General features: G+C 51.1%; 1 protein-coding gene across 1 annotated transcript in view; it reads right to left on the bottom strand.

The window, feature by feature from the left end:
- Positions 1-15,625, bottom strand: part of KDM2B (lysine demethylase 2B) — a 136,574-nt gene that overhangs the window by 1,822 nt on the left and 119,127 nt on the right. Inside the window, exons 14-21 of the mRNA XM_006015198.3 lie at positions 13,350-13,493; positions 7,820-7,906; positions 6,914-7,174; positions 5,757-5,795; positions 3,481-4,154; positions 1,860-2,023; positions 1,265-1,426; positions 14-232 (exon numbers count right to left, since the gene is read on the bottom strand). Coding sequence (XP_006015260.1) covers positions 14-232; positions 1,265-1,426; positions 1,860-2,023; positions 3,481-4,154; positions 5,757-5,795; positions 6,914-7,174; positions 7,820-7,906; positions 13,350-13,493 — 1,750 coding nt within the window. The remainder of the gene's footprint in view (positions 1-13; positions 233-1,264; positions 1,427-1,859; positions 2,024-3,480; positions 4,155-5,756; positions 5,796-6,913; positions 7,175-7,819; positions 7,907-13,349; positions 13,494-15,625) is intronic.

Genomic DNA, 15,625 nt, shown 5'->3' with positions numbered 1-15,625 from the left:
TCTCATCACATACCTGATAAGTTGATTTCTGTTAAGGAATCCCGTGTGGTGGTTCCTACCGCAGTCAACAGATTGATCGACTGATCGGTCACGTGGTTACAGTAACTAAGATTGAGTTTGGAAAGCAGGGGCATGTGCCTTATGATCAACCTCAAAGAAGCGTCTGTAATATCCAGACCAGCCAAACGCAGCTCAACTATGTTCCGCAGTTTACTCCGGTTGTCGATCTGACCTGCAAGACACGTGGCACGGGTTTCTAAAGTTTCACCTCCCCAGTTCTGCAGCCATCAGCAGAGCACAAACCCCAAGTCACGCATGGTGCTGATGCCCCAGTTGGTTCATATGACGGTGGGTCATTTCTGTCTATAGCTCTTCAGGTGACGGGAGCATTTTTCTCCTTCCTCTACTCTTCCAGTTACCTTGTTGAGCGCATTTTCGATCTCCCTGCATAAATCAGCGTTACCTTACACGTGTAGGTTTTGCTCCACAAGTCAAAAAGGAACCATGTTTAGAAGGGAAGAGGCAGCCATTTAAAATCCACAAAGAACCTGTTTTACTTATTACATTGCCTAGATGTCAGATTGGGGTCATAAGACTTGGAGTGTTTTCTGTTAGCTCTGCTCCACAGAGGTGATGATTTGGGGTCCTCTGCACGAGCTGAAAGAACCATTTCCTGTGAGTGCACTTTGGTAGGGAGATGTGGACAAATCCAAGCCCTGACATCAAAGCCATGAAGGCAGGAAGCACGGTGCTAAGAACACACACGCCAGGGTGCAACACTCATCAGAACAAGCACTGCGTCCTTTCTGCAGTCAGGTCTTAAAATGCTTGCAGTCAGATCCAGAGTGCGTGTCACCAAGCAAGATCTCCCTCTGAGCTACCTGAGCATGCGGCATGTCCCAGGGAGCTCCGACTCGGGAAAGAAAATTTCCAAACTTAAAAACCACCCATTGTGCAGTACAAGGGAAGGAAGTCAGCTGGGACATCCAGCACAGTGGCAGTGATCAAACAGGCAGCAGCATGCGGCCACAGCTTGTTACCACAGCTCACTGGGATGCACTGCAGCACTGCTGGTTACTAAGTTAAATACCTCAGATGTTTCAAGTGTTCCATAAAGGAGGGCCCATATCCCTCCCTCCCAAAATAAACTGATGCAACTCCTCATTTCCGTGGAGCTCGGTTCATTTTCTCCGGTAGAGGGTCTGGCCAAGCAAAGCAGCATGCCCCCAACCCCCTGTGGCCGGCATCTGACCGTGACCATTACCTGGCCGGTTATCTGTTGGCGGTGACAAGAGGTCTCTCATTTGTGCGTCTTTTAATCCTTCTGCCCACTGGACATCCAGGGTTCGGAGCAAAGGGCAACTGGAACTACAAAGTGCTGACACTGCTATCCATGAGCACCCTGATAACAGCAGGTCTCGCAGACCTGGGAATACAAAGGGCATTGCAGCAGGTGACGCACAGTGACCAGGCTAGATTCATCAAAGGTAAAACTCTCATCAAGGGTGCGCCTAGCGCTCCCGGAGTCCCAAGTCCCAGCACCAGCAACAGCACAAGCTTTGCCACAACACTGCAGCCATCACTCACCCTAGCCTGGCACGCTCACCACTCTGCTGGCTGACCCAGGGAGGCAGCTCTCCATCACCTAGCCCAAGCTATTCGTTGGGACACTTCAATCAGACCTGCCAAAGTCATGTCACCTGGAACCCTGAGCAGCCACCACACAACCAATTTCTGATCCCTTGCTGATGCTGGGCATCCTAGCTCCTTGTCTCTTCCGTCACTCAGATCCCTCCTGGACAATGACATGGCTGAGCCAGACAGAGCTGTCGGGTCAGCGGCGGGCGCCTCCCCCTTACCTGGGAGCCTATTGATGAGCCAGCTCAGCTGCTTTTTGGATATGTTTGTCCAGCTAAGGTCAAGGGTTACAGGCTGTCTCCTGATGATACCACTGAGCATGAGCGGAGTTATGGATTTACAATGGTTCAGATCTATTTTGGTCCATAGTCGTTTATCGCAGCACCTGCAAAGGCAACACAGCCGTTAGCCAGGGCTTGGCCTGGCCTGGCCTGAAAGTCACGGAGTGCCAGGAGTTGTAGCCAGGGAGCAGCAGAGCAGGAACGGGGCGGCACTCAGGCAGGAACACATCCCGACAGTTCTGCACGAGTGGGAAGCTTCCACATCCTGGCAAGAGCCAACTAAAGACAGAGCGACACTGCTGCGGGGCCACGTTTCCAAGACCCTGTTACTCGAGCAACCTTCACTTCAGCATGACTCAGGCTCACAAGCCACGGAAAGCTACCCAGGACTTGTGCTAAGGCAACAAAGTGCTTCTGAAAATGACTGCGTGCCTTAACAAACGGTTAGCAGTTTTAGCTTTTGGGCACAAATGTCGCCTTCGATTGACATGGCGCTACCGGCTTCCCCTCAGCTAGCCTGGCCAGCCTCCTGACTGAACAGTTTTCCTCTCTCTGCACCGGTTTTGCTCCCACGCAGGCAGCTTCTCTCCCTACTCACTCCCCATTGCCAATCTACTGTTGGCAGCAGTGACAGTCTTAATGAACTTACATTAGAAAGTATTGCACTGTACTAACAAAACGGTTTGGAAGGTTTTTTGTGAGAGTGCTAAGAACTCATTCCACACACCTCGTTCCCAGCTTATCACTCCTCCCGTCGGCAGCCCAGCTCGTGACAGGGCTGTGCCAGGAAGGGCTCTGGGCTGCCCGTCTGGGTCAGCATTAACATTCTGATGCTTTCGGACAGGCAGCCCACGGGATTCTTTACGGGAAGCTCAGCCAAGTGTATAAACATGGCTCGGGGATCTGCAGCCTACGCTGCAGCTTAACGTTCTGCGGTGATCTCTGAACTACTGAGTCAATTTTTATTCGGTGCTCCCAGCACTGGAGGGGCACCTCATCAATAATATGGAAGAGATCATCAGAGATTTTGGAGCAATGAAGCAGCAGAGAAAGGACACAGCCAGCAGAATCATCCTCTAGGATGACAACAACAACAACATCACCATAGAGCAGCCTGAAGGCCCTCTCTGGCCAGGAAGAAGAGGGCATTAGGATCGCGTTAACTGTATGGAAGCAAAACACAGCTGCTGGTAAGCAGGTGCCTAGAGTCTAGCAGCATCCAGGCTCAGAGCCCCCTACACCTCTCAGGAGCCTTCCTTCTCTGCTACCGTCTGGCTACAGAACTCAACGGTGCAGCACCAGGGACAGTCTGCCCACTGCGTTGCAGAGCAGCCTCCTGTGTGATCTAGGGTTCTTGAGGAAGGAAGGGCGCTGTTCCACACGCTCCTGTTCCACGAGTTTCACACTCCTCAGGGGTGTCCTTCACTATCATCGGGAGAGACCCATGGCCTTACAAGACCATTTCTCCCCCACTAGGGCTTCACGTGAGCAGCCCTTCAGGAGATGCAACAGTACACCGATGAACCGCATCGCCCCACCACCACCCTGCTCTGCTCCTTACCATCTGTTCCAGGTCTTGCACACTCGCATACAGATGCACAAGTCTCTATGACTGAGGTAGCCAAAGACAGCCATCCAGACTTCCCTCTGCATCACGTGGGCTGCCCCATCATCCAAGGGCAGTGAGTCCGGAGGGGGGCTGATGGGGGGTGGGCGGATGACATGGCGTTCCATCTGGATGCACTTGGGAGGAGAGAGCGAAGGGGGCGGGCGGGCAATGCCCCGCAGGTTGCTCCGCAGGCTGGGCATGAGCTGGTGCCGCAGCTCCCTAGGAGTCCCGTTCAGCCCTTTGCTGAACTTGTGGTGTCTCTCGCTGTTGTTCAGCGCCCGCTTGGGCTCCTCGTTCTCGCTCTCTGGTTCCGACTTGATGGGCTGATGGTTCTCGTTGGCAAGGCTGTTCTCGGTTTTTTGGATCTCCTGGTTGAGCTCCTTGCTGAGCTCTTTGCTCAGTTCCTTATTCGGGAGCCGCCTTTTCCGCCGTATCTTGAACTTCTTCTTGTCCCTGGGCTCGGCGCTCTCCGTGCTGGGCCCCGCGGTGGGGGAGCTTGATCGTGACTGGTCACTCTCCTTGGATTTCGGAGGTGCCTCTGGCAGGTCCTCCTCAGGCTCCTGTTTCAGACGCCGCAGGGGCTTGACCACAGTGGGTCGGTCGTCTGTCGCCTTCCACGATCGCCTCTGAAAAGAAAGAGTCTGGGGCAATAACACAGGCTGACAATCCACAAGCTCCTGCCCTGTTCTCCAAGAACAGGGGCCTGCACACCTTGGCACCGAGCTGCGGGGCAGACAGCCACACCAGGCTCCTGCGCATTCTCCCGACCGTGGTACCATGCTGAGGATACTGCAGAGTGGCCCTACCCATGAAAGAACTGGAATCCAGGCAGGGGCCCCAAGGACTTCCGGGTACTGGCAAATACCCAGTGTATACAGCCCGCACGGCAGCGCGCTTATTTTTAAAGGACTCATGTCAGGAGTCCAGCAGGAGCCATAGGCAAGCGGTCACAATACGTGCACCAGGTAATAACACAACGTTAGCATGTGCTCCCTTCCCAGGCTGTTTCCAGACTGGCTCAGACGTAAGCTGCCCACTTTATAAAGAGGAGCACACAGGACCGGTGGTTCTAGCCACACCTGGGCTGCACCACAGGCTCAGAGCTCGGGCCTTCCCTGACCAAGCCTCTCTCCTACACACTACGTGCGTATGAAGCGGGTGATCCAGCTGACAGCTTGACACACTGCTACTCTGATCCACCCTGAACTTCACTAATGCCCTGCTCCCAAAGCAGGGCTGTAGTGGAGTCAACTGCCCCGCTCTGGTCTGTTCTGGTCATTTTCATAAGTGTGAATCACATGTCACTCGTCTGCCACGATCCAATTTCACACTGATGCACATTGGAGAGAGCTGCAAAAGATGTGCAATGCCACGCCAAAAAGAAAGGGAAGCTCCAGGTCTAATTGGATCACACCAAGAGAGAGTAAAGTGGCAATAAAGCTACAATGGAGCAGTACTAGCTAAATCAGGAAGGAGCAAGATAGTGTCACTAAAAAAAATCATTATGCCAAAAGTTTCTATGTTGTTGCAATAAGCTCCCTGGATCAAACAGAGGGGCATGCTCCTAGGTTGTAAACTGTAGAGACCTCACAGCTTTTCTTTCTTTTTTTTTTTTTGAGCATTAACTAAAGCCAGAGGGAACCCAGCCAACGCATTTAAGATTAGATCTGAATACTCTCTCCTTTTTAAATTCTCCCGTTATTATGGGAAATCATGGGGAGTTAGTGGCAGGCAACTTTAAAATAAATTACAGAAATTTTATTCAGCCAACAGTCAGTTGTGGCATTCTTTTATCCAGGAACTACAACTGGTTCATCCAAAGACCTGTGACGCTGGTCTGCAGGTACTAGTGCACAGGAGTTGCACACCACCAAGCTGCAGGCCATGAGACATGCCAGGAGGGACGTTACCTCTCACACCATTAAACAAACAGCCAGGTGTATTACTGAGATTCAAGCACTTATGAAGAGCAGAACAGCAGTAGGGAGGGCAACGCTTCACTCTCTGGCCTTTAAAAAGCAGTCTGTATTTCTGGCAATATTTCAGCAGAACAGGAAGTATAAAAATCAGACTCTCTCCATCCCCCTGCCCTGGGGAAAGCCTGTCTGCATCGAGAAGGGCTGTCATGCAAGCAGGTCCAATGGCCAGCAATGCGAGTGCCAGAGGAACTGAACGGCCACTCAGCTCACAAGAGGGAAGGCACGTGAATTACAGCAGTGTCAAAGTACCTTTTTCCTGAAGAGTTTCTCTTCTTTTCCAAGTTTTAGCTGTTCCAGGAAAGAAAACCCAAAACAAAAAGCATTTTATTTGTTTTGTAGTACCCAGCAAAACTCCTATTCTCCTACTATCCTCCATAAATAGCTGATCTAATGAACTGGTTCAGATACACACAATGAAGTGAATGGATGAGATTATTTTACTAATCTCTGAAGTACTAATGGCTTGATTTTCAAAAAATCTGTTGGGATTCAGCCATTACCATCTCCTCACCGTACACTGGGGAACAAAAGGCCCCACACTGTGGATGTTTGTGGGAACCAGGAGAACGAGCATCCTCTCTGTGCCCACAGAGAAGAGAACAATCCTGGCTACAAGTCAAACCTGCACAGGCGGGTGCCGTGCAAGTCTGCCCCTCCTGCTCTGCTAGTGCAGCCGCAGGCCCTCCCTATTCCACCTCTTAGTGCAAAGTCTCATGCCTTGCAAAGGAACTGCCGGAGTGACCCGCACATTACTAGAAGCCAGCACACAGGCATCTACTCTGGACAGAAGTAATTTAACTCCATGACCAAGCTGATCTGCAATTCCTAGAAATTCAAACTAAACCAATGCACGTGACAGATTCAGCTGCTGTCTGGCACAAATAACCGAGCGAGTTAAATCTAACAAGCGGTTGCCTATGCTGCAGCTGGAAGCAGCAGGTTTTCCCATGTCTCTGTAATTGGAGGAAACAGTATTTCAAAGATGACAGGAAAATCAGTCTCTAAAGTGGAGTGTGTTGGGTGCATTGTTAGAGCTCGTTAAAAGAGTTGAGCACCACCCAGTGGCTACACGTGGATTAGGTTAATTAAACCGCCACCCCTCCTATTGTAGGATCCTTCCTTACTTCAGAATTGCTTCCCTCATTTTTCCTAAAACCTTGGAACTTTGCCTGGCCTTCACTGCTTCTCTTCACGGACAAAGTCCAGGTGGAAAATTTCCCTGCTCCACCAGACAAGTCATTTTCAAAAAGGGAGGGGAAGCACTATGCAGTATCCTTCACACCCAAACAATCACTGGGATTCGAAAGACCCAGAGGACAGCTAAAGCAGAAGAGCACGAGACACGAGCCCTTGACCTACAGGCCACAGGGGGCTGGGGAAGGGGACAGGGCTCTGGGCTCTCCTACCCGTTTCCTCATAGCAGGCTCTTGGGGTTTCTCAAATTTCCTTTTCCTTCGCAGATGCACCTCATCCGACTTTCTCCTCGAGATGGAGTCAACAGGAGACTTCTTAGCATGTTCCTCTGACTTCCGCCTGGGGGTCTCTTCACATTCGCTTTTCCGCTTTGCAGCGTCTGTAATTTCCTTGTTGTCTCGATTTATCTTCTGTTCCTTCAGCAGTGAGCCTGGGAGATTGGATGCGTATTTGAATCCTGGTCCGCGCTTTTGCTTGTACGCCAAAGAGACACAAAAAACACAAGCAAACTTTATATCTTCTCTTTTTTTTTGTTGCCGTTTACAACAAATCCACCACATGTGACAGGAAATAGTGGGCTGTCACCAACCACAAGGTTTCTAAGGGTAAGTGGCCAGCAAGGTGACATTTTCCACCTCTCCAGATTTTTTTCCTGCTTTGGTCACACCTCTTTAACCTCCCTCTTGGTTGTTAGAGAACCCAATGTCTAATTGTTGTAAGAGATGCTTTAGATCTCATTTAAGGCTCTTTTTTCAAGATCCAGCAGAACTTGCTCATCCTTGAGATTGAAAGTTACTGGTTTTGAGTTTGGACCAAAACACCCTCCCCCTGCCAAGGGTTGGCGATGATGTCAGCATGTGATATCAGAATGTGAAACCATTAGAGACAAGAGGGTCAAGGGCTCATTGCTCATCTCAGCTGAAGGGAGTGTGAAAATGCAAGCTACTGAAGGCAGGGTGATTTTCAAGCAAGCCAATATTACTTGAAAATACATTCTGTCATTTGGGATGAGCGTTTCTTAAACTAGCTGTGCCCCTGCCTTGGAGCTGTACGAAGACACAATTATGCCAGGTTTGGCATCTTGGTCCAACGTTGGTGTGTACAGGGATGAAACTCACTTTCCCAGTTTTCCCTGCGTGGTTGCACTTGGGGCACTCCCAGCAGTTGGGCAGCTCGTCGTTAACCACGCCGTCCGACTCCTTCACCTAGGTGGGAGAGGCAGAACCCAGATTGCAGTGAACAGCAGCATGGGGGCAACTCAGGGAAAACAGGTTTGGTCACTTGGAGGCAGTCATTACAACAGCAGGGGACAGACTTTTTGCACTGCTGTCCTGCTGCCCAGATCAGGAGTCCCCCTCCCAGGGGCTCCTAGCTCCCACATGCACTACAGGAGCTGGCTGTCCTGTCCTCCTGGCGCAATGCTGGCCCTGTAAGATTGCAGGAAGCACTGAGAGGAAGCCAGAGATACAAAGCAGGCCGGCCAACATGGTACAGGCAATGGGTGGCTCCTTGTCTGACTTGTTGGCCGATATAGGGGACAGTCCCACTCTGACACCCAGCATATGCTGTGGGTAGAGAGAAATGGACTGTCATCCCCTAGTCTTTACCTGCTGCCCCCATGTGATGCACTCACTCTTTTCCCTCCAGGGGACTGGCAGGGGTTGAATTTGGTACTAGAAGGGTCTGCTGCCCAGTTCCAGGAGACAAACTTGTTCAAACATCTGTTGTCTCTTAGAATTTCTTTCGATAAAAATCCCACCTCCTCCCACACGCAATCTTCCCATTCCTTCAACACGGAAAATGCACGGCGAGAAAGGCCCGCTCTATCCCCCAATTAGCACTGTGGTGCTGGAGGGGCAGAGGCACACCCGGTTCTGCTAAGGGCTTCGTGGTCTGATGAGACACGCTGCTGCCTAGGCTACTTTTGGCAAAGACTTGGGCAATTTCAAAAGCTTGCCATTTCTCAAACAAAACCAAACGTGCCAAGCAGGGCGAGGCAGGAGCACTAGGATGGGCCCATTAAGACCAAGGGACAGTGCAGTAGGATCAGGCATTCACAGGTGGGTTCATCTCAATGATTCAAACAAGTTTTTTTTAAGCTGTTATAGCAAGTTAGATCCACCTCTTCTTGGGACCACGAAGGGACATGCACAACTGAGGTGGAGATCAAAGCAGCCAGGAAGACCAGCAGCAAAAGAGCACCCCAGGGGCATGATGGAAGCAAGCCAAAGAGGGCTCACAGCCTTGGCACAACTGAGGGGGCTGAATCTGGAATACAGGCAGCAATGGGGCCAGCACAGGCCCCCCAAGGGCTCCAACCTTGAGGACCATTAAGGGGAGCTTCCAGGAACACCGTCTCTCTTGCAATTCAGTGAAACAGCACATTTGTATCTGAACCCTTCCCTTCCCCCAGTGCTAGTGGGCCACACACTGGAGCCTCCGATCCAGTGGGAAGGAAGTCACCTCCTCTTCTTTAAAAGCCAAGAGGACACTTCTTACCCTCAGATGCCCCAAGACGCACAGGAACAATTGTAAAGCATGACCTTTCCACAACGTATTATGGAGCTTTCCATCTGCAGGGAGCAGCTCCAGGCCCCAGTCCCAGGAGGGAACAAGTCATGTCCTGCGCTGAACACATCACGTTCTACCAATAGGGGAGACTTTACAGCTAGGCCCCTTTGTGTGAAGTTTAAGGCACTGAACAGATGTGGGTAATTGTAAGCAAGCTAATTAGACACACAAAAACCTGCCACTGAATCTGTCACCAACCTTATTGGCTGGGTGGGAGCCAGCTCCGAGTGTTTGCTACTAACAGCAGGTGGATGTCTATGCCACAGTATGAGGCATCTTCAGTAATGTACCTGCAATATGAGGACAGTAATTCCAAGTGTCCAAACACGGGATGATGCAATGATGAAGTCTTCCTACTAGAGGATGTGGGGATCACCAGGGAGCACTTTTCTGATATCATTAGGCCAGACATGCACCGTGGCAGTGCTCCGGCAGCAGGACTGGAGTAAGCAGTGATGATTAAACACAGGGAAGCAGAGTGCATTGGCAGAGCTGCCTTCATACAGGGCAAGGTCTCAGAGGCACACAGCAGCCCTCTCTGCCAACACACCTAGTGCAAATGCTGGGGGTGAATGGCTAGTATTGAATTCACTCAGAATGGTGTGGAAAAAAGTGCCCAGAAACAGATCTCTAGGACTAAGGTTCCCACCTTCACAGGTATTCGGGCACCATCACATCAACGTCCCTAGGAACGGGGCACCCAAGTGTCTTTTAGCCTATTGTTCCTTTAAGGATCTGGGCTCAGCAAAGAACATTCTCTGATGGGTGAAAACTAATCTGGGTTCCTTAGAAATGTAGCATAAGCTAATGCAGTAAGTCACCAACATTAGCAGTGTGATTTGGAGCGTACTAGATCATTAGCTGAATTAATCAGCCTGGGCTAAGCTCTCCTTAGGAAAGGGAGAAGGAGAAGTGATGAAAGGCAGATTCCTTTTAAAACCCTACAGGCTGGTTGTGGGGAAAAGCCTCTGCACTCAAGGTACTCAGTGATCTTCCCACACGCAGGTCTAGTTTCAGCAACCTGGATGCACAGGTCATATTTTCAGGCAGAAAAGAGGAGTGTGCCACAAGCCCCCAGCTGACAACATGGTCCTTCGGGCAAGAAACTTAAACCTCCATTTTTGGTGCAATCCCACTTGAGTGTTTAATGCAAACAGCCCTCTGTGGGAGAAGCCTTAGGGTATCTCTATGCTGCAGTCACTGCTCTCATGACGGCGTACTGAGACACCCAAACTAGCTTTCAATTAGCCAGCCAAGGGACAGTAGCTGTTTAGCTGCAGCAATGGGGAACACAGCTCAGGCTGCAGAGCCCACACGAGAGCAGCCAAGGCTGAGGCCATCAGGCTGCACCGAGCCCCATGCTGTCAGGGGCGAACTGCTCCTGGTACCCGAGCTGGCATGCTGAAATCTAACTTGGGCATGTCTACGCTACCCTGCAGTCACCCTGACTGCAGCAGAGATGGACCCTTTGATGAAATTAAACTTGAAAGCAATTCTCTGACGGGGGCAGGAAGGGTGGTGGAGGGGGGTGGGGAAGAGGTTACTGACTGCTAGACTTGTGCAGCCAGACAGGGACTTCGAAGTCAGATGGCCTTTATAACCTGGAATAGCCTGCAATGGAGCCTAAAATACCCCAGGTGCCTGTTCAGCCATTTGCAGCACAAGACTGCAAGGGGAGAGGTGGAGTCACCTCAACAGATGAATCCAGGAGACAAGACACTCAACACGGGTGGGAAATGGCATTTGTGAATGGTCACGCTCACTCCTCCAGACCCACCTCCTTTAGTTTGGGATGGAGGAAGTCTCAGCTGCCACTATCCAATTCTGTGCAATACAGCCAGTCCCGAAGGGTGCTGCTCCATGAGACTGCAGGGCAGGAGCATCTAGCACAGGTTTAGGATGGGTGGGGGTGTGAACTGAAATAGGGAAGTCAAGAATGACACGCCCCAGAGCAGAGCACGCAGCTCCCTCTCCTGCTAGCTGCTAGCTCCAGCAGCACTGGACGTCACTGTTTCACCAAACACTCAAGGCCTTGTTTTCAGGAATGCTGAGCAACTGCGGCTCCTTGCCACCAGCCCATCTACACAGCAGCACCTCTGAAAACGGTGCCATTCATACACCCCCAGATGCTACGGAGCCGACAGGCTGCACAGAGAGCGCAGTCTCCGCTGCACAGCAGGTCCCAACACCACTGAGTGTTGCCCCCTGGGAGTAGGGGGTCCTGGGGGACGTATTGCCAAGGCAGTGGAAAGACCACTTCAACCATAAGTTGGCACAAGGATGCAGGAAAGAAAGACCAAGCAACCCAAATTCCTCAGTCCTTCCAGCACAACAGCCAAGGAGCTTCCCACAAGCCGTGGCTCCAGGTGATTAGACAAGCCCAGGCTTGACTGCCCTGTTTGCACTAACAGGGACAGCCGCCTACTTCCTCAAGTCTAGGCAGCACTGCCTAGTGCTGAACACTGCTAAGGACTGACACCTGCTCGCTTTGTGCCCTAGAGATAGAGCCAGTCTCTGCCAAGTGAGGTCTGTGCCTGGCTGAAACACAGTCTGGGTCCTTCCAGGGAGTTAGGAAGCCCCTACCTAGAGGGAAGTGGGAGGGGGGTTGTGTTCTTAACTCATCTGCACCCCTAAACAAAACGCTTGATCCACAGAGTTGAGCAGAGATGCTCAGCCAACACCTCTGCAAGGACCTGAACTCTGCACAAGTGCCTGGGCAGCCCTCTCCAGGTCACAAACATTACTGTCCTGCAGGAGCCACCTCACGTGCCCCATAACATCCCCAACTTGGTGCAACCTCAGCCTCTTACAAGATAGGAGTCAGACCTTAGCCCATATGGGCCAAGGGCCACAACATCTCTCAGACTCACTCGAGTGATATATCCAGCTGCTAACTCCTCACAACCGTGGTGCAGGTCAGACACCCAGTGCCCAGCTGTCGGCCAAAACACAACTATGCCCATATCTCCCCTCAAAATGAGATGGAAAACTCACCCCCTCATACGAGGGGCCAAAAATCATCTCTGATGAGGTCGGGGCAGAAGAGAAGGGTATGTGGGATCTACCAGTGCCCAACCAAACCATGATACTGCCACTCGCACAGACATTCAGTTTCTTTCCTTCACCATTTGGGGGAAGAGACCCGTTCCCTGCTGGTAGCTGGGAGAGGAAGAGATGGAGTCAGGCGAGTGCTGGCACCCGAGATGGCATGGAGGTGTCCAAAAGTCATGGTTCAAATGGGCTACCAGCTTGCACCTGGCTCCAGCTCTGCATTCACTGCAGCCTCCAACGAGAAGGCGTTTGGGCCACTCATGGGCAGCCCCCAGATTCTCTTAAGGGAGAGGGTGGGGAGCAACAATCAGTGCGGCAGGGGTAGCTGCACCCCCCACTCCCAGCTCCCTGTCCTTGTCCCCTGGCCCCGCCCCCAGCCAATCAGACCACACCATACGAACAGCAGCCAGGGACATTTTTAAGTTCCCAAATCAGGTAAGAATCCCACCCGCACCCAGCTCTTGGCACTCCCTCATGCCCACCACTGTTGCTGTCCCCAGCTGATTTCAGGGGGAAATCCAGAGCTGCTCCTGCCCCTGCTCCACCCAGATGGCAGGTGGGCTGGCTCCCCCTCCCTCCACTTGCTCCCTACTGGCAGAGAACACCCAGGGGGACCAGGCCCAGAGGAGGAACCCACCCGCTGCTGCTGTGTCCAGGCAAGCCTGGCTCTCAGCACAACTCAGCTGGAGTGGGGCAGGAGCAGTTCTGGAGCTCCCCCCACTTCCAATCAGCCAGAGACAGGGAGAAAGCAGCAGCAACAGCAGGTAGAAGAAGGGAGGGGATGTGCCACTAAGCATGGGATGGCTGGGGAGTCTTACCTGCTTCAGGGTTTTAAAATGTCCCCAGCTCCCACAGTGTTGTCCCAAAGACAGGAGGGGGGGGATAGGGAGGGGCACCATCATGCTACTGCATCCCCTCTGGGGTCCACCCTGAGGCTGTGACACAGTTTCAGTGCACTGTCTGCAAATGAAGGCAATGGCCATCTCTGATTTTTGCTACCAGCAGCTATCACTTCCCTCGACTCACCTTAAGGCATCCTGGGTGTATGATTTCATTACAAATAGAACACTCCATTAGCATGAGATTAAACTTGCTCTCCTCCTCTTCCACCGTGTCCTCCTTCCCAGCTTCTCCGCACACCAGACACACAGCAGTATGAGGCAGCACCGGCTGTTAGCACAAACCAGAGAAAGAGAGAGATCAGAGCACAGGAAACATGGGAGCAGAGGATCAACATTCACCTTATTACAAAGCCATCTCTAGTAGTGGCTCTTGATCCCAGAAACACTGGAGAATCCCCAGCTTCAACTACCACGTTATAAGAGAGTAAGACACACCGAGCATCTGTTTCCTGATCCAAAACAGTTGCAGACAGGTACAGCAGGAATAAGTTTGGCCTCCCTGTAATACCACAACAGTCAGTGGAGATTCCCAGGGATGACTCTGGCCAGCCACATGGGTGTCAGTCTCCAAAGCTTGTATCAGATACATCCAAAACTTGTCTTTTATTTATTCCAAAAGGTGTGACATGGAAAAAAGAGGCAGAGCCAGGACATCACAACTGCCCTATTCAGCTTCCCTGCCTTCCTCTGCAGGAAGACAGTGAAGTTACATTACAGACAGGGCAAGCAGAAGGTTGTGGGACACAACTGAGGTTACAAAGCAAATCTGTGGCAGAATCAAAATCTCCCAGCTCCAACCATGATCACTTAGAGGCCACAGTCAGGACTAGAGTCCCCCCATGCCGGACACTATAAATGCAGAGGAAGACCATTCCTGTCCTGAAAAGCCAACAGCGTAAGGAGGAAAATGGGGTAAATGTCTAGCAAGTGCAGGAGTTCTGGCTTCCAGGTCAGACACTGGTTCAGCTGTTGCGATTCTCCATCTAGCTCACACGTATTTCTATCACTTTGGTGTCAAATCGCTGAACATTTGTCTAATTAAGAAACTGCTTTTGCACTGATGAGACACACAAACATTTGGTTTGCTGCAATATGGTGCAAGTCTCGTGACAAGGAGAGAAACAAAGGCCCTCGCAAGAAGCTGCCTGCAATTTGAAATGCAATCAACTAGATTATAAAAATCACTCCTTATCTATTAAACACTCAAGAGCAGAGCACTGGTTTTCATGGCAAGGGCCTCACATTTTAGAAGTAAATAAAAATCCTAACAAACCATCATTGGATAATTGTGCGTTGATTGAAATCTGTGGACAGAGCAATTGGCAACTGAAGGGAAAAATCTCAGGCACAGGGAAGTATTAACAGTAATATCTTTAATGCCAATCCTGCCGTATATACAGGCACTCACTGTATTCACTTTGGTAATGCTTCTATCCAGTCTCCTGCCAATAAATACTTAGCATTTACACACTTTACAAACATTATTTTTTCCTTTCATGCATGCGCACACACAGAGTTGTAAGGGAAAGATTATTCCCATCCAACAGATGAAGAAATGGTAGTTGAGTTCTTTCTACCTAGCCATGTTCTGCACTGCAAGTTCCTGCTGCCATGCTGTTGATACGCTCGATCATCCAAGCACAACTGTGTTTGCAACAGCCTACAGGCATAGCTGGCATTACTGCAACTGTACTTGCTTGGTGCAAGGCTCTCCAAGTGGCACCGAGTTACTCTGCACCACCAATGAGGGCTGGTATTGCAGCTGCACCAGAAATACTGGCCCTCCCAGCCCAGTGTCCCCAGGACTCCTTCCATGTGGCACATGATCTCTCACAGGCTCCCTACACCTTTCCAGGCTTAAGGCAGAAAGCTTCCATCAGTTCACAAAGACGACGTCCCCTTTTTACCAAGTGCACCGCAGGCTCTACTTCCTACACCTGATATTATTAACCAAAGAAAGCACTCTCAAGCTCTGAATCACTGCTTCCAGACAGCCTTTCCTGGAGGATACATGCTGGAAGCAGTGAGAGGGACCCACTGCGCACTGCTCCTACAACAGCTGAAGGACACATGGACCAAGTTCCCAGAATTGTAACTTGGCGACTCTCTGGGCCTTCCCTGTTCTGGGAAAGTTTACAGTAAGAGTCACACTGGTATTTACAAGAGTACGAATGCTCCCAGAGCAAACCGGGACCTCTTAGCTGCCAGCTAAGGGCTTAGACCAGAGCTTTGTGAAATACAGGTCCAGAAAAGTATCTAGGAAGACCTTCGAACCCCCCGAGAATAGGAGATTTGGACAGGGACCCAAATGAAATCCAGTCCCATGAGGCAGGTGTGATCAGACCAAACGTGCACAGGAGCCGAGTAGACAGGTGAGCATCGGTCAGTAAAAGAAGGGAA

The sequence above is a fragment of the Alligator sinensis genome, unplaced genomic scaffold, assembly GCF_000455745.1.
Source record: "Alligator sinensis unplaced genomic scaffold, ASM45574v1 scaffold628_2, whole genome shotgun sequence".
Classification (NCBI taxonomy): domain Eukaryota; kingdom Metazoa; phylum Chordata; order Crocodylia; family Alligatoridae; genus Alligator; species Alligator sinensis.
Note: the sequence above shows the minus strand (reverse complement) of the source record. Positions and strands in the feature narration are given on the sequence as shown.